The sequence below is a fragment of the Podarcis liolepis genome (assembly GCF_965112155.1).
Source record: "Podarcis liolepis genome assembly, chromosome: 1".
NCBI classification, from domain to species: Eukaryota; Metazoa; Chordata; class Lepidosauria; order Squamata; family Lacertidae; genus Podarcis; species Podarcis liolepis.
The window spans coordinates 24,723,704-24,748,262 of NC_139554.1; the positions used below are offsets into that span (position 1 = coordinate 24,723,704).

The following is a 24,559-nucleotide window of genomic DNA, read 5'->3' on the forward strand; positions in this document are numbered from 1 at the left end:
CACTTCTTCAGATACACTTCAGTGTATCTGAAGAAGTGTGCATGCACACGAAAGCTCATACCAAGAACTAACTTAGTTGGTCTTTAAGGTGCTACTGGAAGGAATTTTTTATTTTGACTATGGCAGACCAACACGGCTACCTATCTACTGTTCGAAACTAGTAGACTCCATGCCAAACCGTGTTCAAATGCTGCTTAAAGATAGCAGAGGTCATATCCGTTACTAATGTATGTATATGTGAGATTGTACATGTATATGTGAATTTTATACTACTACATTCATTGTTTGTTTCAATTAATTTGCACAAGGGTGTACTTCATTCAAGAAAAAACTCCATGAGTTATCTGTGAGACAATAGGCAAGTTGAAAACCTGCAGTTGTTTCTATCGTGGCAGGACTGATGTTGCTTTAATCTAAAAGTTAGGGGACATATCTTGAAAGTCAAAGTCCTTGGACAATGCATGAAAATAAGTGCTTTAAAAAGTGTGTGTGTGTGTGTAAGAATGTCAGATAATCTCTTGAAGATTCACATAAACTGGGAAATGTGGGGAGAGGGGTGTGTGTAAGAACTGGACATTTCACTAGGCATAATAGGAGATAAAGACTGGACGTAATTCAGAACTCCAGCCTGAAAATGTGATTACTCTGTTGAGTCACACTCCCATCAGGAGTCAATTTGCAAAGGCTGTATGCAGTAGCATGACAAAGCATGGCTTTCCTTTAGCAAAGGTCTTGTATCCTGCCGTGCTGACAAAAACGCGTTGCAGATTAATCAAATGATAGGTTTCATTAGGAACTCAGTTCCATGAAGAAATTGTGGAAATGGCGGGGTCTGTAGGTTTTCAGGGCAATTAACCCCCGAGCTGCTGTGAATCCCATTTAAATGGAGGACCAGGCAGTGGCCTTCTATCCCAAAGTACGTCTTATAGAGATGAGCACAATGTATAGATGGGTTCACACAATCTCGCTCCTGTGGCTAGATCCTGGCAATAGCTCCCTCTGATTGCACCAGTTTGTGGTGGGCATTATCAATCAGAACTGTATTTTGGCTTGGTTGAGGAAATGTTTGTCCTGGTTTTTTTTATGTGATGTCTGAATAGGCATTGTAGTTCGCATCTCAAATTAGATCTGCTGGCTGGGAGGGCTCCAGGTTCTTGCCTGAAATGGATCCCTCATTCATTGGCACATAGATGCTATCCTTACATGTTTCCTCGGTCGGGGTGGCTGTGCTTGAACCAGCAGAAAAGGACCCTGTCTCTTAGAACTGAGCTCCCCCACTCACCCCCATCAGGCAAATTTCCAAGTACCCCAGGGAATCTGCCAGTGCCAGTGAATGAGGACCGTGATTCACTTGAGAGGCTGGAGTTCTTTCATCCAGCAATTGGGGAAGGACCACAGTTGAGTGGTAGAGCATGCAGTAAGTCCCATGTTCAGTCCCTGGCATTGTGGCGATCACACAGGGCCCCCGGACGTTTGACGGTCTATTGACCCTGTGCCACCACTGTGATTGCTTTCTTCGCTGCCACCACCCCGCTTCTCACGGGGACACACGGAGTCCAGACAGTTGCTAACATTAACAAATAATCAAGTTTATTTTTAAATGCAGGAACAAGTGTATGGTTTCAGTTTAATTTCCTCTTGTCAGTTTCTTAATCTTAGTTCCTAACAACTCCAAACTGATTATTCCAACTATCTATCCGACTCAACCTAACAATTCCTCTCACTCTCCCTCTTACTTCTCCAACTCCCAAACCTCAACTCTCAACTCCCAAACCTCAACTCTCAACTCCCAAACCTCAACTGACTTTCAAAACTTCCCACTCTAACTTTTACTCCCCCCTTGCATTCTCACTGGCCAATCACATCACACCCATTTTAGCCCTTTCCTTATGACCCACCTAGGAGGCAAACGCCACAGGCATCTTTACATAGGGCTGAGAAAGGAAGTGGCTTGTCCGTTAGGAAGGAACTGCTGTGCTGGTTTCCTGGCAGGTCGGTAGCTGTTGCTTACAGGAAGGGAGAGGGTAGGGAAGTCAGGAGGTTGGCACGGTGCATCTACATCTGCAGGAATGCTGGATTGCACTTTGCTGGATTGCACCCCGCTGGTGCATTTGTGCTACCTACCAGGAAGCTACCACACTGGCTCAGCTCCAGCTGGAAGCTGCTTCTAGCTGGGATTGTATCCTCTATGAAGCCCAAGAGAGCCATTGCCAGTCAGTGTAGATGGCACTGAGCTAGGTGGACCAGTGGTCTAACTCAATATGTAAAGGTAATAGGGACGCGGGTGGTCCTGTGGTCTAAACCACTGAGCCTCTTGGGCTTGCTGATCAGAAGGTCAGTGGTTTGAATCCACACGATGGGGTGAGCTCCTGGTGTTCTTTCCCAGCTCCTGCCAGCCTAGCAGTCTGAAAGCACGCCAGTGCAAGTAGATAAATAGGTACCGCTGCAGCAGGAAGGTAAACGGCATTTCCATGCGCTCTGGCTTCCATTATGGTGTCCTGTTGCAGCAGAAGCAGCCTAGTCATGCTGGCCACATGATCTGGAAAAATGTCTATGGACAAACACCGGCTTCTTTGGCCTGAAAGCAAGATGAACGCCGCAACCCCATAGTCACCTTTGACTGGACTTAACCGTCCAGGGTTCCTTTACCTTATTTTACCTTCTAACTCAATAGAAGGTAGATTCCTCTGTTCCTAATTCCTGGCCACCTTGATTTCCCCCTGCTGTGAATATATTTGATTGCTTTAAAAAATCTTCATCTTTTGTTGTTTGCTTCCCTGGTTGCCTTCGGGGAAAAGGGCTGGATTAAATCTAGTAAATAAGCACCTATGAATAACCACCTCATGTTTGGATAAGGACTCTTGCTTTTGGGTATTGTGTGCTCCTTTTGGTGGGGACAAACCCAATGTAACCTCAGATGAGATCAGAGAGGTTTGCAAGTCAGGGTCAACATACCCAATACCTGCAGTATGTTCAAGGCCTGTGAGTGAACCGTGCTGCTTCTCCCATTCATTTAACCAGAGATTTCTTTACATGTGGGTTAAGTAAAGGGATGTTTCAGCATGTTGACAGTTCAAACAATCACAAAATGCTGCACTACCACACACTTCAGTGCCATTCAGGTGAGGATAATGCACTTTGAGCAAAGTGCTAATAGCTGCTAAAAGGGCTTCAGCGGATGTGCAGTTCAGTGAGGAAGAGAAGGGAACAACGGTAAGGTTCCTTTTATTTGCGTCAACGGTCCGCTTCTATCTCTATGCAGAAATCAGTTGGGAGCCCTTCGTATTCATTTCCATTACTCTTATTTAAAAAGAATTTGCTACAATTTCTTCTTACCCAGGGAATGGTTAAAGGTTCAGTTGGTAATGGCTGCAAAATTATTTCTGGGTTGGTTTTATTATATTATTATTATTAAAAAGAGTACAACTAAAAATGGGAAGTTTGAACCTGAGAAATTTGTGTTTGAAAATGTGTATTGTAGATAGGCAATAAGAGAATTTGGACTAGCTGTGGCTCCCTGTTGAGTACACTTGGTGACTAGTGGGTTTTTTGTGTGCAGTGTGTGAAAAGGCAGTCAGATAATCAGTAATTGGGTATCACTTCACTTTTATTTTATGGCAAGACAGCACTGTGTCATCCTGCTTCTTAGCATGATGGCTATGTCCTGACTCCATAGCTGGAGGCAGTAATACTTCTGAATTCCAGATGCTGGAAACCACACAAGGGGAGAGTGCTCTTTTGCTGGAATCCTGCTTGTGGGTCTTCCACAAGCACCTGGGTGGAATCTACACACATATAAGAACCGTTCTGAAAAGCATTTTAAAAAATACATCGAATTTTCCATAAGGCTCACCATTGCCATCTAGTGTCCCATTGTATATTGCACTTAAGACACACCTAAAACCAGGCATAGGCAAACTCAGCTCTCTAGATGTTTTGGGACTACAACTCCCATCTTCCCTAGCTAACAGGACCAGTGGTCAGGGATGATGGGAATTGTCTCAAAACATCTGGAGAACTGAGTTTGCCTATGCCTGCCTAAAACATTTCATTTGCAGCTGTATAACTGAGTCCCTGGTTAGCCACTGTCAGAACAGGATGCTGGACTCGATGGGCCATTGACGTGATCCATCAGGCTCTTTTTGTGATGTTTCAGTGGCATTATTCCTTTTGAGGAGTTGCTAACATAAGCTGGCATTTATTGAAGTAGAATCCATTGTAATTAATTAACACGACTAAGTTAGATCCATTAATTTCAATTTCTGCTGTGAGTAAAACTTTGTTGAATACCACCCAGACATCTTTAAAATACGCTGGAACAATCTCCACATGATCATCAACATCAGATGCCAGTATCTGCCTGCCAATAACTCTTATCCGTATCTCAGTTCTACTTTGTCAGTGAGGACTCAACCACCACTCCTTTTGTTTTCGTTCAGTATTTTGATATGTGGTACATGTTGAAAAGCTTTTCAATAAAGTTAACAATGGCAACAAAAGAAATAGAGTGCTAACAAGTTTGCTTTGTTTATGGGATTCACATCAAGTTGAACACTTGTGCACATGTACATAATGCTGGAAGTTCAGCCCCACAGGGTGTATAAATTAAGGCAAGGTGAATGCAATGCTCTCCACACCCCATTTTTATTCTCTTTCTGGCAACACAAAGCAAGTGAGATACTAAAAACTCCAAGTAAACCATTGCATGTGCAGAATGATTTTTGTGAACGCAACAGAGGTTCTTCCATCTTTGCAGCTCTTGCACCACCAACAAATGTGCTCCAGAGGCTTGGAGGAATTCCTAGAGCAGATCTGGGGGTTCATGGTTGGAAGATAGGAAGGAGAGGTTCTGTTGCATTTGAGGAACTCATTCCACATGTGCAGTGTAACTGGATATAACCTCATAAGGCGGTATGGGGTAATGGAAATGGGAAATTCCTCTTTCTTTGTATACCTGCATTCTTATGTAGCATCTCCCTTTTTCATTTCCTCAATCACTCTTCAGATATGGATCTGAGATATGGTGGTGATTTTCTCTCTCTCTTTTTCTCTCTCTCAATAGGGTATGGAAACATTGCCCCAAGCACAGAAGGTGGAAAAATTTTCTGTATTTTGTATGCCATCTTTGGGATTCCACTCTTTGGCTTTCTGCTCGCTGGCATTGGTGACCAGCTTGGGACCATCTTTGGAAAGAGCATCGCACGAGTAGAAAAGGTTTTTCGAGTAAGATTGAAATGGTTTTGTCTCTTTTTAGTCTTGAACCCTAATGACAGGTCATACATATGGCTAGAAGATTTTGGGTGGTAAGACACAGTGAGAATTAGGTATTAAAAACACTTCTTGCGTCATAAATATGCCTTGAAATTTTGTGGAAATGGGTTTTTTATACCTCTCCAAATTAATTCATCTTCATAATCACTGATATATATATATATCAGGAGATGAATGAATTTGGAGTGCTTGTAGACTAGAAGAGAAAATAGATACAGTGGTCATATCAGAACTGGTGGCCCTGTGACAATATCTGGTTAGAAAGCCTATATTGAAAAATCCTTTGATATAAAACTTGTATAAAATAGATCCCTGGGTATAAAACCTGTAGAAAGATCCAATACTGGTCTTATATTAATTTTATTTATTTAACAAATCTGATATACTGCTTGGTTGTTAAATAAAGAAAAAGCCCACCTTACATGAAAAAAACCCCTCATGAAAGCAAACAAGTACATGCTTTAAAGAGTGACTTACATAACATACATAATGAGCTACCCTTGCATTGACCTGGTTTGCACGTAATGCTAAGCCATGGTTTATTCAAATACAGTGTATTGAACTATGGCTTGTTTGATACTCCAAACTCTGTCCAGTGACTTGTATGCTACCAAGAAACCAAGCTCTGAAGACATAGTTTGTTTTTGGCTTATAAGCCTTGGTTTGTTTTAACTATGGCTTGGTGTGTACGTGCAAACTTGCACTCTTCTTTAATCATGGGTTGTGTGACTGTCCCACCCCAGATGCTCACCAAGCTACAAAGGCATGAGGCAAGAACAATTGGAAAAGAAACAAAACTTTGGAGAAACAAGCCATGATTTGGTTGCCTGTAGAAAAATGCATGGTTCAGTTCTCATTAACTTGTGGTTTGTTAAACAAACCATAGCTTTGCATCACGTGCAAACTAGGCCATTGACTGTTAAAAATAATCATAAACACAATAAAATGTGATTTCTAACAGCTCAGCCCCATAATGTCAACTGGGAAATAAACCCCAATGAGTTCAGTGGGACTTACTCCCAGTTAGGCATGTATAGGATTGTGGCCTCGATATTTACAAAACAACATATGACAAAATGTCTGGATGCAGCAAATGATTGTTTCTTAATAGTCACGTGAACAAAAAATAGAGAGACAACACTTGCTTTAATCCTGAGTGGCACCTGGGATCTGGTGCAAGATTATTCTATGCACCACATGAGTCTCCAAGTAGTGAGAGACTCCAGGGTTCCTGTGCTTACCCAATTTTGGTTTCCTTGGAATGAAGGTCAGTGGTGACTGTGGTGTCTTTAAGATACAGTTGTACCTTGGAAGTCGAATGGAATCCGTTCCAGAAGTCCATTCGACTTCCAACATGTTTGGAAACCAAAGTGTGGCTTCTGATTGGCTGCAGGAAGCCCCATAAGCCCCGTTGGATGTTCAGCTTCCAAAGAGTGTTCACAAACCGGAACACTTCTGGGTTTGCAGCGTTCAGGAGCCAAAATGTCCGAGTACCAAGGCGTTCGGGATCCAAGGTATGACTGTATATGGTTTTATTGACACACATATACAACCTCAGCAGTAAATGGAGGGACTCGTAGCATCAACACCCCAGTGGATCTTGCTTCCCCATTTGGTTTCCAGGGAAGCCCTGAAATCCAGCAGACAGCAAGACATATATCTGCACACACACACCAAAAACAAAACAACAACAACAACAAAAATCACTCTTGTTCTGTGTAGCAGCAAAGTGAGGGAAGGCCCACCCATTTGTTTCTATGGCACAGGGCAGCTTCTTCGGATAGGCTAAATCAAGGCACTTACTGTAAGTAGCCAGCCAAAGCCATTGCCTTGACAAAGGAACTGGTTCTGTGAGCTTCCCCTTATACATTCTACCCTCACAGATACAGGATTGCAGGTTTGGAAGGGGACTTATGGTGGAAGGCATCCAAACCATGTTCCCCCATGCTCATCTCATGATAAAGGATGTTGAATCGCTAGGAAACATGGTCTCTCAAGGCTCTTATGCAACCCAAGTTGGACTTTTCGGATTGAAAGAGTATCTGTGACAACAGGGTATCAGTGCCATGTTTTGCCAATATCTACCCCTTCCACTTATCTCAGCTGGACTCCAAGGCAGCCTGCTTTTCAGTCTGCCAGGCTATCACTATAGATAATTTATAAGTGCTTTTAAAACCTACAATACTTTGAGATCTGCGGATGAATACACTTCCTCTTTCCTCCTTTTGGCAGAAGCTCTCAGATCCCATGGGACTCTCTCCAGAACCATATGCAAATTAATATTAATCATATCCTCTATTAGGATATTTTTCTAAGTCTGCAGAAGGAATTTGCCTGCGGGTTGGGGTGGCTGGGAGGAAGTGACTCTCCAGATCAGGTACTGGGATGAACTGCAGCATCCCCTGTCTTAAGCTAGAGGACCCATGAAAAGAGCAAAACTCTAGTTTCTGTGAAGTTAATCTTGACTGGGACTTGAAGAATCTCCCCTACTGAGCTCCAACTAAATCAACCGTGTTTCTGTAAAGCTCTAAGTATGTAGAAATTGCTTTTGTGCTAGCTGTAGCTTATAGTCTTCTGCTTTTGATGTTTCCTGTTTGACCCTAAGGGAAATCAGTGTACTAAAGGATTTTTTCTTCCTTTCTTTCATTCTGTTTTTTTAAATAAAAAAACATTTAGTTTTTCAGTTTAAAATTTTACAATCAATTATCCAAGAACCAACATGAAAACAAGATTCCAAAGAATCTCCTGAGCTTCCCTCCTCCCCTTTGTGCTTCCTTTTGTTAACCATTTCCTCCTGCACCATTTATAATAATCCAAACCTTTTTCATCTCCATTATATCCAAAATTCAATATGAAACTGCAAGTGTTATTCCAATCCTACTAATGATTTTAGCTGTTTACAATGGTTTTTAAAGATAAATTACAGGTATGCACTTTCCCCATTCCTTATTAAAATTTTGGTTTTCCTGATTTCTGATTCTTCCGGTCATCTTTGCCATTTCGGCATAGTCCATCAACTTAATCTGCCATTCTTCTCTGGTAAGGACATTGTCCTCTTTCCATCTCTGGGCCATTAACATCCAGGCAACCTTCCATTCATTCTAGTGGCCTGCACAAAGTCTCTCTCTTGCACTCAAACCACAAAAAACTGCATTCCTGCTTCCGTGTCCTCTAACTTGTTCCACCGCTATGCAGTGGAACTGACTTGGACACAAACCTTGCTCTAACTCTGCTGGCTGATGATGTGTGCGTGTGAGAAGGGTTGTTCTTTCTGTGCCGATGGGATGTGCTCCACAACTTGGAACTCTTCCCAACCAATTTCTTCTGTGAGCAATTCGGTTGCTCGCTGTAGCAACAGTACTTTTAGCAGTTCTCCTGGAGCATAACTGGGAAAAGGAGAAGGGTAATTTCTCCCACAGGAATAAAACTATAGTTCAGCTTTAGCTGAACTGAATTTGAAAGGGCTAAATTTGGTTACACCACATTTTGCAAACACCTTCGAATGTTCTAATTGCACACAGGCTTCAGAACTGCTGAGATAATAATTTAACCTCTTCAAGGTGATGTCCAGAGGTATTCTGCTCTCGTGCTGTGAACATTTTGATATATGAAGTTTCAATTATGTTTGCGTCTCTCTCGTACCTTTTATGGCAGGCATGGCCAAACTTGGCCCTCCAGCTGTTTTGGGACTACGACTCCCATCATCCCTAGCTAACAGGACCAGTGGTCAGGGATGATGCGAACTGTAGTCCCAAAACAGCTGGAGGGCCAAGTTTGGCCATGCCTGATTTATGGGAATGTTAAAATGGAATGGAAAATCAAAGGGAGGTGTTTGTATTTTCAGATGAGAATTCTGGCCAACCTGGGCTTTACATTCTTATTAGAAACTCAACTGAATCAAAAACTGCCTTAAGCCTCAGGGCCTTTTGGGGGTGGGGTGGGATATAAACTGTGGCTGCAGGTTAAAATCAAACTGAATCCAATTTCAACAGCATTATGCTGTGGGTATAAATAGCCCTCAAAGCAGTGCTTTGTTTGACTGCCCTGTATGAATGTGTTATTTCCCTCTTAACTTCCTTAGTTTACCAAAATGATCAGTTCAGGTTTCAAAGGATGGAAACAAGTTGGAGGCAGAGAGGTAGTTCTGGCTATCAAATTTCAGTTTAAGCTGATCTTCTTCTTCTTCTTCTTCTTCTTCTTCTTCTTCTTCTTCTTCTTCTTCTTATTCTGTTTACCCTAAGTTCCCAGAGCAGGTTACAATAATAAAAAATTAAACATTAAAATAATGTAGAAACTTACAGTTACAAAAAATGTGCACAAACCTTTTGTACAAACAAACATGGACACCCTTCATTCCTTTCCTGTGTGCAACCTACTTAACCATGGTTTCCTGTTTCATCCAAACAGGAATGAATTGCGCTTTTTAAGCTGTGATATCCATGAACTGCTTGCCCATACACGGAGCCCCTTTGTTTGAACTACAGTGAAACTATATAATTAACCATGGTTTCCTCTTTCGTTAAAACCAGGAAAACTATGGTTGCCAGGTTCAGAATAAAAGAGATCACTGAACCAATTTCAAACTGTGGATTAATATCCTGGCTTTTTCCATGGCTGGTAACCATAGCTCCAAGGGCCTTCTGGTGGTTCCCTCCCTGCGACAAGTGAGGTTACAGGGAACCAAGCAGAGGGCCTTCTCGGTAGTGGCGCCTATCCTGTGGAACGCCCTCCCAGCAGATGTCAAGGAAATAATGAACTATCTGACTTTTAGAAGACATCTGAAGGCAGCCCTGTTTAGAGACGTTTTTAATGTTTGATCTTTTATTGTGCTTTTAATATTCTGTTGGGAGTAGCCCAGCGTGGCTGGGGAAACCCAGCCAGATTGGTGGGGTATAAATAATAAATAATAATAATAAATTACTACTACTACTACTACTATTACTATTATAGCTTCGTGCTTTTGATGAAAGAGGAAACTATGGTTAATGAGCTGCTTCATGGCTGAAGTGTAAAAGGACTCCATGCCTGGGCAAAAGGCTCAGGCATATGGCAGTGTAAGAAGCTGAACACTGTATGTGGATAGAGTTGTTATTTATTTTAGTCATTAGATTGCACTGGGTGGCGTCAGGAATTCCTGTGTCTTGTTCTGTTCCTGTGGGGAGCTGACAGTTGAATATGTAAGCTTTGGAAGATGCTCCAAAAGTGCAGCTCACTAGACACAATTACTAGTAAAATACAACTTCATATACTATCATGATTAGTACCACTTGTGCATAGCAATTTCATGCTTATATGAGTGGTGAGACCACCACATCATTTCGGCTGCATTCAGACAACATTCCATTCTGCTTTCCTGATGATTTCCTTACCTGATATTTTTTAGCAGTGTGAACTGCATTATACTGCGCAGGCTTCTCTAGAATATTAGCTATGGAGATGTTGCAAACTGTTGTGACTTCAACTCTTAAGAATCTGCTCTCGTTGCTTTAGAAAGGTAGGGTGCTGCTGTTTCAAAGACACGTTTTGCTTTTAAAGTCAGTGTGATATGGGGATTTAGCTGCATGGCTCCCCACTAAATGTGGTGTTTAAACACTCCACTTTAAATCTCACTGCAATGGCTTTATGAGTCCAAACCAATTATTCCCATCACATGGAGCTGGGAAACAAGCCAGTATTGAATGCGCGATTAAGAGTTTACTGCACTGCTTGTGTTATCTGGGCCGCTCTATGTGAAAAGGACAGTTTGATATTGAGGCTACCTCTCACATCAAGGGTAAAGATTTATTCACATTTTCCAAAAACCAGAGCTATATGCTTGCATTTTGCAAAAAATCACCATGGTGAGTAGAAACAAAAGAATGCTGAAAAACCAGCACTTTAAAAATGCCTAACGTTAGTAAAGGTGAAATGAATAAAGACTTCATTCATTTTTCCAGCTTGGTTATTCCTAATCAAGATCAATGCACAAAGTTAGGTTTCGTGCCCCCTCCCCATCATTTGCTTTCCCTTAAATGAAGCGGCCACCTGGAGATTAAAATGTATCCATGTTGGGTGCTGAATGATTTTCATCTGGGCTGGATCAACGCGTTTAACAGAATCATAAAAGTGATTCAGTGAAATGCGTTATAAACTTCATACAGGGAAGTCCCAGTGGTGAAAGACGGGACTCCACAGCGCTATCTGGTGTCACTGTGTTATAACACATGTAAACATAGCTGTCAATTTTTCCCTTTTCTTGCGAGGAATCCTATTCGGAATAAGGGAATTTCCCTTTTAAAAAGGGAAACATTGACAGCTATGCATGTAAAGTGCTTTATTTTTTACGAAGGTAGCTAAGCCCCTGAAGTAAATAAAAGGGTAGAAAACACAAGACAGATAGTCTTTGAGTTAAACGCACCATAGATTCCGGCGTATAAGGTGACTTTTTAACCCTGGAAAAGAGGTTTAAAAGTCTGGGGTCGCCTTATATGCTGGGTCTGGGTAGTGCGGAGCGGAGCCCGCCCCCCCGCTGCTGCAGTGGTGGCTCGGAAGCAGCAGCAGTGGGTGGCAGGCTCAGCTCCACGCTGGGCAGCTTTCTCCCAGCGCGGAGCTGCCCAGCGTTTTAGTGACTGGGCTTAGAAGACAAATCCCCAAATTGCAGTTGCTAATTTGAGGGGTTGTCTGATATGCCCAGTCACCTAATACGCCGGAATCTACGGTAGTTCTTTTCAGTTAGACCCTTCTCTAAACACTGAACTACAGGAGACTGCCCACTATTAGCATGCATGTGTGTGTGCAATAATTGAGAATGGTGTGGTCGTTTCGTTGAGTCTATGACTCACCTGCTGTTGTTTGTGCCAGCAACTAAAATGAAAAGCTGCAGTCCATTACCTCAGAAGATTTGTGCACCCCATACGGCGTTGGCATCTCTAGGAGAAAAACAAAAGGGGGCTGAGAGGTTGCTTTTGTAAAGAATGCAAACCATCAATAATACATATTTGGATTTAGCAACTGCAGTCTTTTGGAAGCATGGTCGATTTTATGGGATTGCAGTTGCTTCATATTTTAGTGCTTATACTGCATTATGTGTTTCTTTGGATGAGCAGAAACGAGAGTTGGACACAGCAGGGGGTAAAATAAATCATGAGCACTTCTATACCTGTCAGCAGTAAGATCTCTGTCAAACTAAGGCTCTCTCTTGCATGCTTTGCTATTCATGTTTTTAGCAGGTTAGGTGCACTGTGCAGACAGTGACTACCTCCAAAATGAGGGTCTGCTTTGGAGGGGAGCTTGGAAGAAGGGTAGGCAGAAGGTAGATTGGGATCAGTCTGGGTTTCCAACTACCAAGGTTTCATAAACAGCAACACTTGGAGGGGGCTTTGGAGATATCCTTCTTTGGCTTGGAAGAGCCCCAGATCTGCCCAAAGATCTTGATTTGGGATTTGTCTGAATTCAAGGCACAACCCTACAGGGAACCGCAGTGGGTACAAAAATCCGCCCACTGCAGTCTCCTTTCGTGACAGAGGGGTTTGTGGAATTATTGCATTTGCCCCCATTGCCTCCCCTATGTGTTAATTAATATTTTAAGGGAAAGCCTGGAGAGAACTATAGATACAGATATATCGCACGTCATGGATTTGATGGGCTGTTTTTTTATTGGGTTATGTTTCCCTTGTTCATTTGATTTCTTCAAAGATAGACACAGAGCAGACATATAACCAGGAAAATTACAGGAGGGAATAATAACTTGCTGTCTTAGAAGCAAAATTGTGTTGCTGAGACCTCTGGGGTTATTATTCCGCCCCCCTTCCAAGCTGCTACCTGGCGATCGACTGCAACATTTCACATTCAGGTGACCTTTTCAGAGCTGAGGAAATGCAGTTTCAGCTTCTTCAGTCCAGAGCAATGGAGATACTCATTGGCAGGTGGGATTGGTAACTGCCAATTTTGCAGCTGGCATTTCCATAGGGAATGAGGTAGAGAGAGTTTTCTGAAACCCTATTTCCTTTCTAGGTGATCTAATCTGAAATGAGATCACAGCTCTGTATAAAAGCACATTCCTGGTTTGAAAAAAAACCACCAGTTGGGAAGCATGAGAGGAATAGGCCTAATTCTCACTGAGGTGGTATGTTTTTGTTTTGAATTTCATTTGTAACCTACCTTTCTTCTGTGGAACTCAAGGCAGTTCTTGGAGTTACTATCCAGGCACTGAATGGACCCAGACCTGCTTAGTTTCAGCAAGGTGGTGGCCTCATGTGCCTTCAGAATATGTGGTAACTCACTGCCAAATGGGTTCATATAATTGAATGTTCTTCCATCCCCGCTCTTGCCTGGAATTCTACCTCACATTCTAGCTGTCTATGTATAGAATATTTCTCTTATTTCTGGACAATTCCATCTCACGATCCATCACCCCGGAGACAAGTGGTACAGCCAAGGCACTATTTCATCACCTCAGTGGGAACTAGGCCATGAGCCAGCCAATGCGAGGCACTTTGATATCTTCTTGATTTCAATGAGAAAATTGACAATATGTGTTAAATCTCTCCCATTAAGGTAGCTATACTGTAATCTTTCTTCCCACTCCTTTATACCTCACCATGGCACCGGCATACGTGTGGAGGAAAACCTTCAACATATAGCAGAATTCCCAAAAATAGACCAGAGGCAATTGTATTTCATCCAGCAGAGCTTTACTTGTGCTGGAGGCAAATGAGCTTAATGGTTGCAAATCCAAATACATTCATGATTGGCATAAAAAAAATCCAGTTGTAGCACTTACAAAAACTTGTAACAAGACTAAAACTTAACACCAAGCATACTATGTATAGAACACCACATGAGAAGGAAGAGATACAAAGAGAAAGTAAGGCCCAGGCTCCTTTTGGCCTATATTTATAGTCAGCATGACCTTAATTGGAAGAAATAAGAGAACTAGTTCAAATCAGCTTCCCAGAAGTTTTAACCCAAACAGTCATGAAGCTTCTGCCTGCTTCTCTCACTCAGAGAACCTTCTAGTAGCGTCTAGAATCCTCTTGTATTAATCAGAATAGGAAAGATCTCTACACATCAGTCAATACTTTATGCACTAAGAAATGCAAACGGACAGTACTAGTGGAATTCCTTGCATGGGCTTCCACTAGCAGGACCAGTTAGGAGTATTCTGGGCCAGAGGAATCCGCTCCATGGAAATCAGGGTCTGGACCGCCACAGTGAGGCGGAGACCCATTAAAAACCACAAGCGGGAGAAGCCTGTAGACATGGGATTCAGCCGGCACCTTTTGCGCCTCCCCTACTCGCGGGAAAACCCAGTTTTGGGTATCCGGGGCGACGTGGGGTGAGCGGCGCGGTGCTTCAAATCGACTGCTTCTTTCACGGAGTGAAGCCGCATTGCTGTTGCCGGAGAGCGCTGACTTTTTCCTGTGGACAATTGGACTTTAAACAACTACCCGTGAGTAGAACGGAAAATTGGATCTTTAAACATCTTAATTTGGCACCGAAACGGGAAGGTTTCAAACAGGAAGTCCGCCTTCCTCTTTTGTAAATAGATTGAAGCAAAGGCGCTGCAAGCTAAAGTCTTGGAAAGCCTCTTCTAAAGGATTAAATTTCCATCGGTTAAAACTACTAAACCCCCCTTGGAAGCAGGAGAAGAGGGGGAAAATTTTAGATTGCCTAAGCCTGCAGGAGAGAGAGTGAAGAAAGATAAATTACCACCGTTTTGAACCTGGGAACGGGCTGACAGTAAGATTAACGTTTTGGGAAAGTTCATTGTGAATAAAACGTATGTTGACAGACAGTTAAATAAGAGAAATATATTGTTTCCATTGTTTCCTTTTGCACTTAAAAAGGAGCAAAAATAGCTGAAAATTGAAACTAATTTTGTTGCTGGATCTGCGTTTAAAAGGACGGATACAAATAGAAATTGTTTCCTCTAGAGCTGGGGAGCTGGGGAGTTTTCCAGCTGCAGAGATTAAAGATCGTGAGAATCAGAGATTGAACTTGGACAAGAATGTCGACAGAGGAAGCCTTAGTGATTGCATTTTGCAAGATAAGTGCTTTATTGGAACAGCTTCATGAGAAGACGGATGTGATGACTACTAAAATTGATAATTTGGGACAAAAATTGACTGATTTGGGACAAAAAGTGAATACCTATACAGAAACTTCTCAGGAATCCACTTTGACATGGCAAGTTGTGGAGAAGACGAGGGAGAAAGCTGTTGTTGAACCTCAAATAATACAAGTGGAGAGAGCCTCAGCTGTTCAGAGGCAATTTGATGAATATAAGCTGTTTCCTTCTACGATTGAATTTAGAGAAAGCCAGATTTGGAGGGATGGAGTCCCGCTTGGATTGGAGAAGGAAAGTTGGATAGATCCCCTTATGCAGGGATGCTCTGGCTTTTGGGATCTGGATTTGGGTCAGGGGGAGATTGGAGTTGTGGGGGCTTGTAGCTTTGGAGGGATTTTGAAACACGCTCTGAAATATCTTATGGACATTAGTTTTGACTATGGAGAATGGGCTGACCTGTCGAGAAGGAATAAAGACATTGTTAGGTTGGAGTTTCCCCGAGATCTACTCCTCAGCGCCAAAGGAAGGAAATTAAGAACAAGACCAGCAGAAGATAAAGTTAAGTGCATGTATAAATATGAAGAAGATCTGCAGAAGGGACATGGAAAAGAGTTAAGAGCCTCGGACAGATCACCAGGTTGATGGACCATATGGAATTGATAGAAAGGACTGACAGAATCCGAGACCAGGGAGAAGAGACGGTGAAAGAAGATTGGAAAAAAGTTTAAAATTTATTTCGAGAAATATTGTAAAATTAATGAGTGTTAGAAAAATGTTGGAATGAAATTACATGACTTTAGTAGAAACGTTATAAGGAGTTAAGTTCAAATAGGTTTTAGGGTTTTAGTGGTAAGATAAGGTTAAAATAAATCAAGACAATTAAATGACAGAAAAGAGTGAAAGATGGAAAGGATTTGCTGAAATAATTAATAACAAGAATACAAAAAAGGGAGGTGTGAGGAGGTCGATGAAACAAGTTAATGAAAGACAAAGATATGGAAATATTGGATGTGTTTTTAAGTGCTTTTGTTTTTGTTTTGATGTATTATGTCTATTGTTTTTTTCTTTTTCTTTTTATGTATTGTAATGTATTGATTTGTATTGTTTACTTTTTCTCTTTTTTTACTTCTATCTGTAATCTTTAAACTTTTAATAAATATTTTTTTTTTAAAAAAAGGAGTATTCTGGGCCACAGGCCTGTGTTGCATTTGTACATTCGACATTAAATTGCAATGCCATAAAATTTACCAGTACTTGATTTTTATTGCCTTATCTTTCTGTAGACTGCTTTGAAGTGCTCCCAGGCAAATGATTCATTTTCTCTTGGTTTCAGGAAGCATTGCATTAACAATCACAAATAAAGTTTTGATTCCATTTCGGTTTTTTTTGCAGAAGAAACAAGTGAGTCAGACCAAGATCCGGGTGATTTCAACCATCCTCTTCATCCTGGCCGGTTGCATCGTCTTCGTCACTATTCCTGCAGTCAGTTTCAAATATATTGAAGACTGGTCAGTTCTGGACTCCTTTTACTTTGTGGTTGTCACTCTGACCACAGTTGGCTTTGGTGATTTTGTGGCAGGTGAGGCATGCAATTTGGCTTGGTGGTACATTCTGGGGGAAGAAGTTCTACTCTGCCACTGGTGTTTGGAAATAGACAGTACTTTGCAGATTTTGTATTGATTCCTTCCCCTTAAATTTAACTGTAATGCAATCCAATTGAGGGTAATCAGGTTGGAGGTCATACGCTGGATCACGCAAACAAGAGTCAAGGGCCAGAGGGAAGTGATATGGTCATGGATGGGCTAGTGGTCAGATCCCAAGGCTGAGCAAAAAAAGCTGGATTTGGCAATCCTAGCCTTCATTGGTTCCTCAGGTTACCAGTAACCTTTCTGGCCATTATAATGGTGGTGTTTCAGTACAGAAAACACCAGGACAAACTCCTTCAGCCCACAAGCTGCCTATTTGGCACGAGGAGTACAATGCCTGGGCCCTTCAGTCTGCGCCCCAGGTGCAAACCTCCCAAGCGCCTAACAGTAGCTGATTCAGTAGTTAGGGCTGCACAAACAGAACCAGTTTCAAAAGAAAAGTCTAAACTTAAATCCCACCAGGAGGAGAGGGAGAGGGAATAGATTAAGTCTCCCCATGTTTGGTAGGATTTTAGCATTTTAAAAGGATAGTGCATGTATAGCCCAACCCATCCGTGCATCTTCAGTTTGATTGGAACCTGGAGGGGAAAGGGAATCATTTCTTTGTTTCTTTGTTTTGTCTTGGGGTAGAGAAAAGAGGTGCAGTGGTTAGTAGGGGAAGAAAGGAAATTATCTGGAAAAGGGAACTTTTCAGAATGCAGATGTCCTGCTGAAGAAATGAGTGAACAGCTGCAAGTCATTTGACAAAACAGTAGTGTGTGTGGTATCCCCTGCTGGGAATCAGCAGCATCCAAACCATGCATAAAAGTGAATGCAGTTTTTCTATTTCACACATATTTCTTCCTAATAAAAACAGCCTTCCTGAGGACATCAATTTTTTAGAAACACTTAAATTCAAAAGTGGAAGTAAGATCAGAAGTATAAATGATAGCTGTCCAAAAAGCTGTTTTACAGTCTTTGAAAAAAGGGATACACACACACACACACACACACACACACACACACATCAAAGCAAATGGACAACAGCTTCTTAAGCGCTAGCTTGCAGAATTATGTTCTCTATCTTTAATAGAATTCTTGGTACTGGATCCATTATAGAAACCTGACATTGGAAGTGAAAGACTAATGAGGTGTGTAGTGCAGATGTTATGTACTTGCTGGGATGAGAACACTGCAATTCGGAGCCATAAATATCTGTTCCTGTCAATTACCAAAAAGCAAATGTACCATTTTGGACTGGAGGTCAAAGAGAAGAGGGAATGTGTGTCTCTCCCCCCCCCCCCCGTTGCCATGATGAAGAGAAGATGCTTTGACTCCATGTTTTTCTGTAGAATCTCTTAACATAACATGCTTCATATCAGTTGGCAGGAGGAAGCAACAGTAGGGGGCGGTATTACCTTCGTGCCTTAATTGTGGGTTTCTTGCAGCCTTCTGGTTGGCCATTACTTGATGCCAAACGAGGGACGAGGTGGGCATTTGATCTCATCCAGACAAGCTCTTCTTATTATATTACTATCTCTGGTTGCAATCCACCAGTCATTGTTGCCACAAATTCCATTCATTTCAGTGTGCTTTCTCAAGAAGGCAATGAATGAAGGATATACAGCAGGGAATCATTGTGAAATGGCTCTTTTTATCTCGCCTTCTTCCAATGTTGCTGGTTTCAGTTGTATCAATATTATCAGTGTTTAACAAGTGCTTTGAAATGAAGATGAAGCCCTGTGTTAAAACGAAAGGATGTAGGCAATTGATCATTTTGCCTTCTATGAAATGCACTAAATTTTGGGTACATTAGGTTGCAGTCCTATATTCCAGGGGTTGGCAACATGGTGCCCAAGGGGACAGTGATGCCCTGTAGGTCTGCTCCAGTATCCACAGAACCTCTGGGCCCACACCCCTTGCTGCTCCCTTGGTGATGAGGTGATAAAATTGGTTAGCTTTCTCATATCCGAAAAGCACATAGGGTTGTATTCAACCAAGCCCCACTCACAGTAGTAGACCAATTAAAATTAATGAACCTAAGTTAACCATGCTCATTAACTTCAGTGGGCCTTCTCTGAGTACAGCTAGTGTTGAATACCACACCCATAGAACTGAGTGAGGATGATACTTTCTCCACTTCCTCATTCAACGCTATTTACTCAGATCCCTTGGAGAAGCGAAATGTGTGTGCATGCAGTCTCTCTCTCTCTCTCTCTCTCTCTCTCTCTCTCTCTCTGGGGTGGGGAGCTGATTGAGGGAGAGGTGATAAGAGCAGAGATCTAGTTATTGGCCCCTGGAATGTTTACCCAAAAAACTTGAATAGAACTGAGTTTATCCATGTTTACCTATATTATCAGTGTAGCCGGTCTTGATGGTTTCTTCTGAGATTTATGAATGGAACAGAATACGGAATTTGTAAGGATGGAGCCAGTAGTGAATCTTAGGGCACTGGGCAGATCCAGATCATCCATTACCAATCCAATAACATGTTGAATTCTATCGGCTAGGAGCTTTCTTCCTGTTGGCAGCTTTTTTTCAGGAGACTAACTCTTGAGAAGAATTGCCGTGTGACAAGTTCCTTCAATGCACCACTGTGTGCTAATAGCAATTGCCATCCAATAAGGCGTCAGTTGCCTGGACCTTCCCATTGCTCTGTATTGACAGCCTGTCAGGCTATCTCCCCTTTGATCTTGAAAGAGCTGTTTTAAAATATAAATGACAGATTACCACAGAGACACAGATTAGTGGACATTGATTGATTTACACCAAAATGGCTCTCTCTGTGCTTACCACTGTATTTTTCACTCTATAGGACGCACCGAACCATAGGACGCACCTTGTTTTAGAGGGGGAGAACAAGAAAAAAAAAATTCTCTCCCTCTCTGCTCAGTGCCCCTTCAGTGAAGCGGCAGGAGAAATGGAGCCCCTTCCATTTCTCCTCCCGCTTGACTGAAGGGGCACTGCGCAGCTCTCCCTCTCTGCTGAAGCCAGGAGAGTCTTGCTCTCCTGGCTTCAGCAAAAGGAACCTGAAGCCTGCGGAGCACAGCGGGAACTCGCGCTGCACTCCAAAGGCTTCAGCAAAAGCAACGTGAAGCCAAGGAGCGCAGATTGAGCGCTCCCTCTGCGCTTCGGAGGCTTCGCGTTGCTATCGCTGAAGCCAAGGAGCCCGTATTCGCTCTATAGGACGCACACACATTTCCCCTTAATTTTTGGAGGGGGAAAAGTGCATCCTATAGAGCGAAAAATATGGTAATTTGTGTGTGTTTGGAACTGTAACTGTTGATAGATTGAGGTGGCACCGGTTGATGGACAAAGAAAATAGCACAGGATGAAGCAGCACCTCTGCCACGCTCTGTGCTAACTCTGTGCTTAGATGGCCGTTATCTTGCTTTATGGCAAATCCCCACTGGGGCACATGTGATCAGAATAACCTCGCCGCCGCGTAGCAACGAAGAGCACAACCGCTTGCCCTTTGTTATACTGGGAAAGGCATAAAGCGATGGCAGCACGTATAGCGTACGTTGAGAGAAAACAATATTTGGATCCCTGCCAGCAATTGTATGCTTTGGTTTTTATATGAGTCTTCAATCATTGCAAGCCCGCTCCTAGACAGGCTGGGCAGAATGCACTTTAAGGCTTCATTGAAATGGATCAGATTGCTAACAGCCTGCAAGAGTGGAAATGCTCAGGGGGAGTGAGAGAGAGGTATGGACTGAACCATATTACAGGGGAGGGGGACGCATCTACATACATAAATGTTATTGGGCAGTGGTGCTGCCAGGGCAGAAGCCAAGGGCCCTGAATGAACAGGGGGGCTGCAGGAAATTGCTTCGTTTTGAAGTAAGGTAATACAAATATATTGTATACTGTATATTGTGGTGTGAGGACTGAGCTCCATAAGGCTATTTAAGTCCAGGCTTAGGAACATAGGAATCTGCCTTATACTGAGTCAGACCATTGGCTCATTGAGCTCTACACTGTCTACACTGACTGGCAGTAGCTCTCCAGGGTTTCAGGTAGGAGTCTGAAAAATATGACTCAGATCTCTCTGGAGATGCCAGGGATAGAACTGGGGACCTTCTGCATGCAGAGAAGATTCTCTACCATTGAGCTGTGGTCCCTAAAAATTACCTAACTGCACCATTGATCTCAAGTGGGTCTTCGCCAATCTGTCAATATTTAGCCACATGGAAAAGGGGAAATTTAGGGTGCGATCTAATAAACATTCACTATAATGTTAGTTGGGCTTCTGAATAGGCATAGAAAGTTGCACTTCAGCACTGCAATTTGATTATGTTTGAAATCTGCCTTGGAATACAGCAAAAACATTTCAAACTCTAAACTTGGATTCAACATTTGCATTCCTGAACTTTAAACTTTGAAGGAGAAAAAACCCCTTGCATAATGACCTGGCATGTGGTTGCCAGTTGCCACCCCAATTAGTTTGAAACAGAGCTTGCTCTAATATGATCATTATTGTTTTAAAAAGTTATGAACAAGAAAAGAGGAAATAAACAAATGAAAGTTCCAATTTTAGTTACGGATTTGCAACAATTTAATTTGATATTCCAATCCCTCAGAGTGCTGGCTGCTGGGACAGAAGTTATTACAGCCTGATTTTAAAGGACAGATTCGTTCTGCTGTTTTAAAGCCATTGGCATGGAGGAAATTGTTTCAGGAAATGAGTGGTTGAAGGTCCAGTTTCAGTAACACTGTTGACTCAAAAAAGGAGCCACTACCATACCAATTGAAGGCTTCGTTCCTAAAGCAAAAGTTTCAGAGCTGAACTGGGTGTATTTCTGAATAAGACTACTTTGGATATTATTACTGTAAGTCTGCCATCCTGCATCAGGTATGGTTAAGAACTCATCGAACCTTCACAGGACAATGTAAATTTATCAAGCAGCAATTTGCACACTGTGACAAGCTATCACTTTGTAAATAGTCATTTGCAATGCTTATAGAATATTAGAGTTAGAAGGGACCCAAGGGTCATCTAGTCCAACCCCCTGCAATGCAGGAATCTCATTGCAAAAATATATATAAAAGGTGGGCTGTTAACTTAACAGTGACAAAACATGGTTTCACCCTTTGATATTTCTGCATTTAAATTCCTGGGTGAAACCAAACACTTTGCTTTTGTCTGTTTTTTTCCCCACCTCAGGAGGAAATGCCGAAATTCCTTACCGGGAGTGGTATAAGCCCTTAGTATGGTTCTGGATCCTCGTGGGCCTTGCATACTTTGCTGCTGTCCTCAGTATGATTGGAGATTGGTTGCGAGTTATTTCGAAGAAGACTAAAGAGGAGGTAACTACAGGCAAATGATTGACCCTGGCAGGTTTTCCTTTGCCAGTTTGGCTTTGATTTGCCCTTATTAGTTCATTAAGTCTGTTTTAGAAGACTTGTACCCCACCTTCCACCGTTAAAAAAAAAAGTGTTCAAAATGGTTTGTATAAAATATTAAACAAAACATTTTTTTGTTGTTTTTACCTTTATCACGAAGAAGAAAAGACTGAAGTGTAAGTCCTACCCAAATCTGGAGTAGAGTCCCTAAGATGGTTGGATGGCATCTTGTTTTCAATTTTCAATTTTTATTGGAAATTTTATTTACAACATAACATAAACCCCCCAATACAGAAATCCACCCTCATTAAACGTGAACATAACATACAATAAGCATAGCATACAGCAATACAAACAACCAGATAAAATACTTCCTTGTGCATATTTAAGTTATAATTAGAAAAATCTTAATAATTATTCATAAAGGAAACAGCTTATAAGAAGTAAATAAGGAGGCCAGATACAGGATAAAGGCGGTGGGGGGGGAAGGTTGGATGGCATTCCCTTTGGCCTGCATAAGCAAGACTGAGAGGAAGGTCTTATCGTTTGGGGCAGCCCAGGACCTCTATCCACTCTACTGAGGCTCGTGCTCCCGGAAGGTCACTTTGGTGCTGCAAACGCAGTGGTTTGAGTTCACCTCTAGAGGCACACTCCATTGCCTCTCGAGACAGATGGATGCCATCATCAATACTCTTATCACCATCACAAATTTATTTGTATGCTGCCTTTCCACAAAAAGAATCAGGCTCAAAGTGGCTTACATCGAAGAAAGTGGGAAGGCATCTCAAACTCTACCGTTGTTAGAACAATTTCATAATAACATAATAAAAAAACGGCATAATGGCAAATATAACTACATACACAAAACCCACAACAATTTCAGTGCTATAAATATAGCAAGATTGCATTAGCGACCGTACACCTCCTGGCAAGAGCAAAAATAACAAGGGAGCTTGACAGTTTCAGCTTGGTCAAAGAAACACCTCTTCCATGATGTTGCTCTTCTATCCTGCATTTCTTCCATCATCGAATCCAGGTCGGCATACATGTGGTGGATGCCCATTCAAGCACCAACCAGATCCAGGCCTCCTTAGCTTCAGCAAAGTGGTAGTGCTTTCAGATCATGCCCTGTGATGATAGATATAATATCTTAACAAAAGCATTGATAAAACAAAGACACTCATAGCACAGATGGAATGCATTAAAAACAACCAGATCATGTGTTAGAAATTGCTAAGCAGGCAAATTCTAAGTCTATCTAAGACAAAACAAGGTAGGGCAAATAGAGAGGGAGCCTGCCTGGCCTTCCTTGGAAGAGAATCCCAAAGTTTAGGTGTCATCTCATAGAAGGGTTTCACCCAGTCTAGCCTCAGGCTTGTTGGAACCACTGGCGGACAAAGGTGGGGGTGGTGTGGGGGTAGTCCCCTGGGTGCCATCTGGGGGAGGGTGACATTATGGCTGTCCCCACCCCCAGGATGCTCAGTGCTCACTGCGCATGGCCCGGGATGCTTGCTGTGCACCCCGGCGTGCGCCATGCCCCCTGAGACATGTGCTATGCCCCCTGAGATGCGCACACCCCCGAGACACACACCACGCTCCCTGGGATGTACGCGAGCCACGCCCCAAATGTTCGCTGCTCCGCCACTGGTTGGGACACAGAAAAGAAGCAGCTCTGTTTAAATTCCTTTTAACATTCTTACTGGTGGCACTTTATAGAGCTGCGGTATTTATCCTATAGGGTGAAAGAAACGGGAGCAGGGATTGATTGAATCTGAAAGCACTTTGATGATCAAAGCTAACGTCATGGGGGAAACAGAAGGGTGGGTGCATACTTATTAACACAAGGCAGAGACTTTCTGGTTTCCTGGAAATCCACCTCATGGTGTGGAGGGTGGGAACCACACACAAAAGCCTGGCCCCTTGTGAATAATCTCAAATTGTTATTTAAGCTTGGCGTTGTATGTCAAAATGGTGTATTTTGTAGGAAGTTGAATGTCCCAGCTTTGCCACAACTGGTCTCAAAGGGAGCTCTTATGCCTTGAATAGCTTGTGTGAAAGAAGACATTTGGCCAGCATCGCCTCCCGTGTGGCTTTAAATGGCATGAATGTAATATAGTAGGAAGTAGACAAGAGCTATTTGGAAACCAAGTGAATAATTCTAACTAGCGTCACTTCCCCTCCCTGCCCCATTTGATCTATACTTGCAGGAGTTTCTAAGTACCAAACAACAACAACAACCCACCCTTAAAAAAAACAATACTATGATTTT

The 24,559-nt window shown here is 42.4% G+C and overlaps 1 protein-coding gene across 2 annotated transcripts in view; it reads left to right on the forward strand.

Annotated features, from left to right (window-relative positions):
- Positions 1-24,559, forward strand: part of KCNK10 (potassium two pore domain channel subfamily K member 10) — an 80,034-nt gene that overhangs the window by 50,122 nt on the left and 5,353 nt on the right. For both annotated transcript variants that reach the window (XM_083502388.1, XM_083502387.1), the window contains 3 exons: positions 5,063-5,223; positions 16,712-16,898; positions 22,112-22,254. In XM_083502388.1, coding sequence (XP_083358514.1) covers positions 5,063-5,223; positions 16,712-16,898; positions 22,112-22,254 — 491 coding nt within the window. The remainder of the gene's footprint in view (positions 1-5,062; positions 5,224-16,711; positions 16,899-22,111; positions 22,255-24,559) is intronic.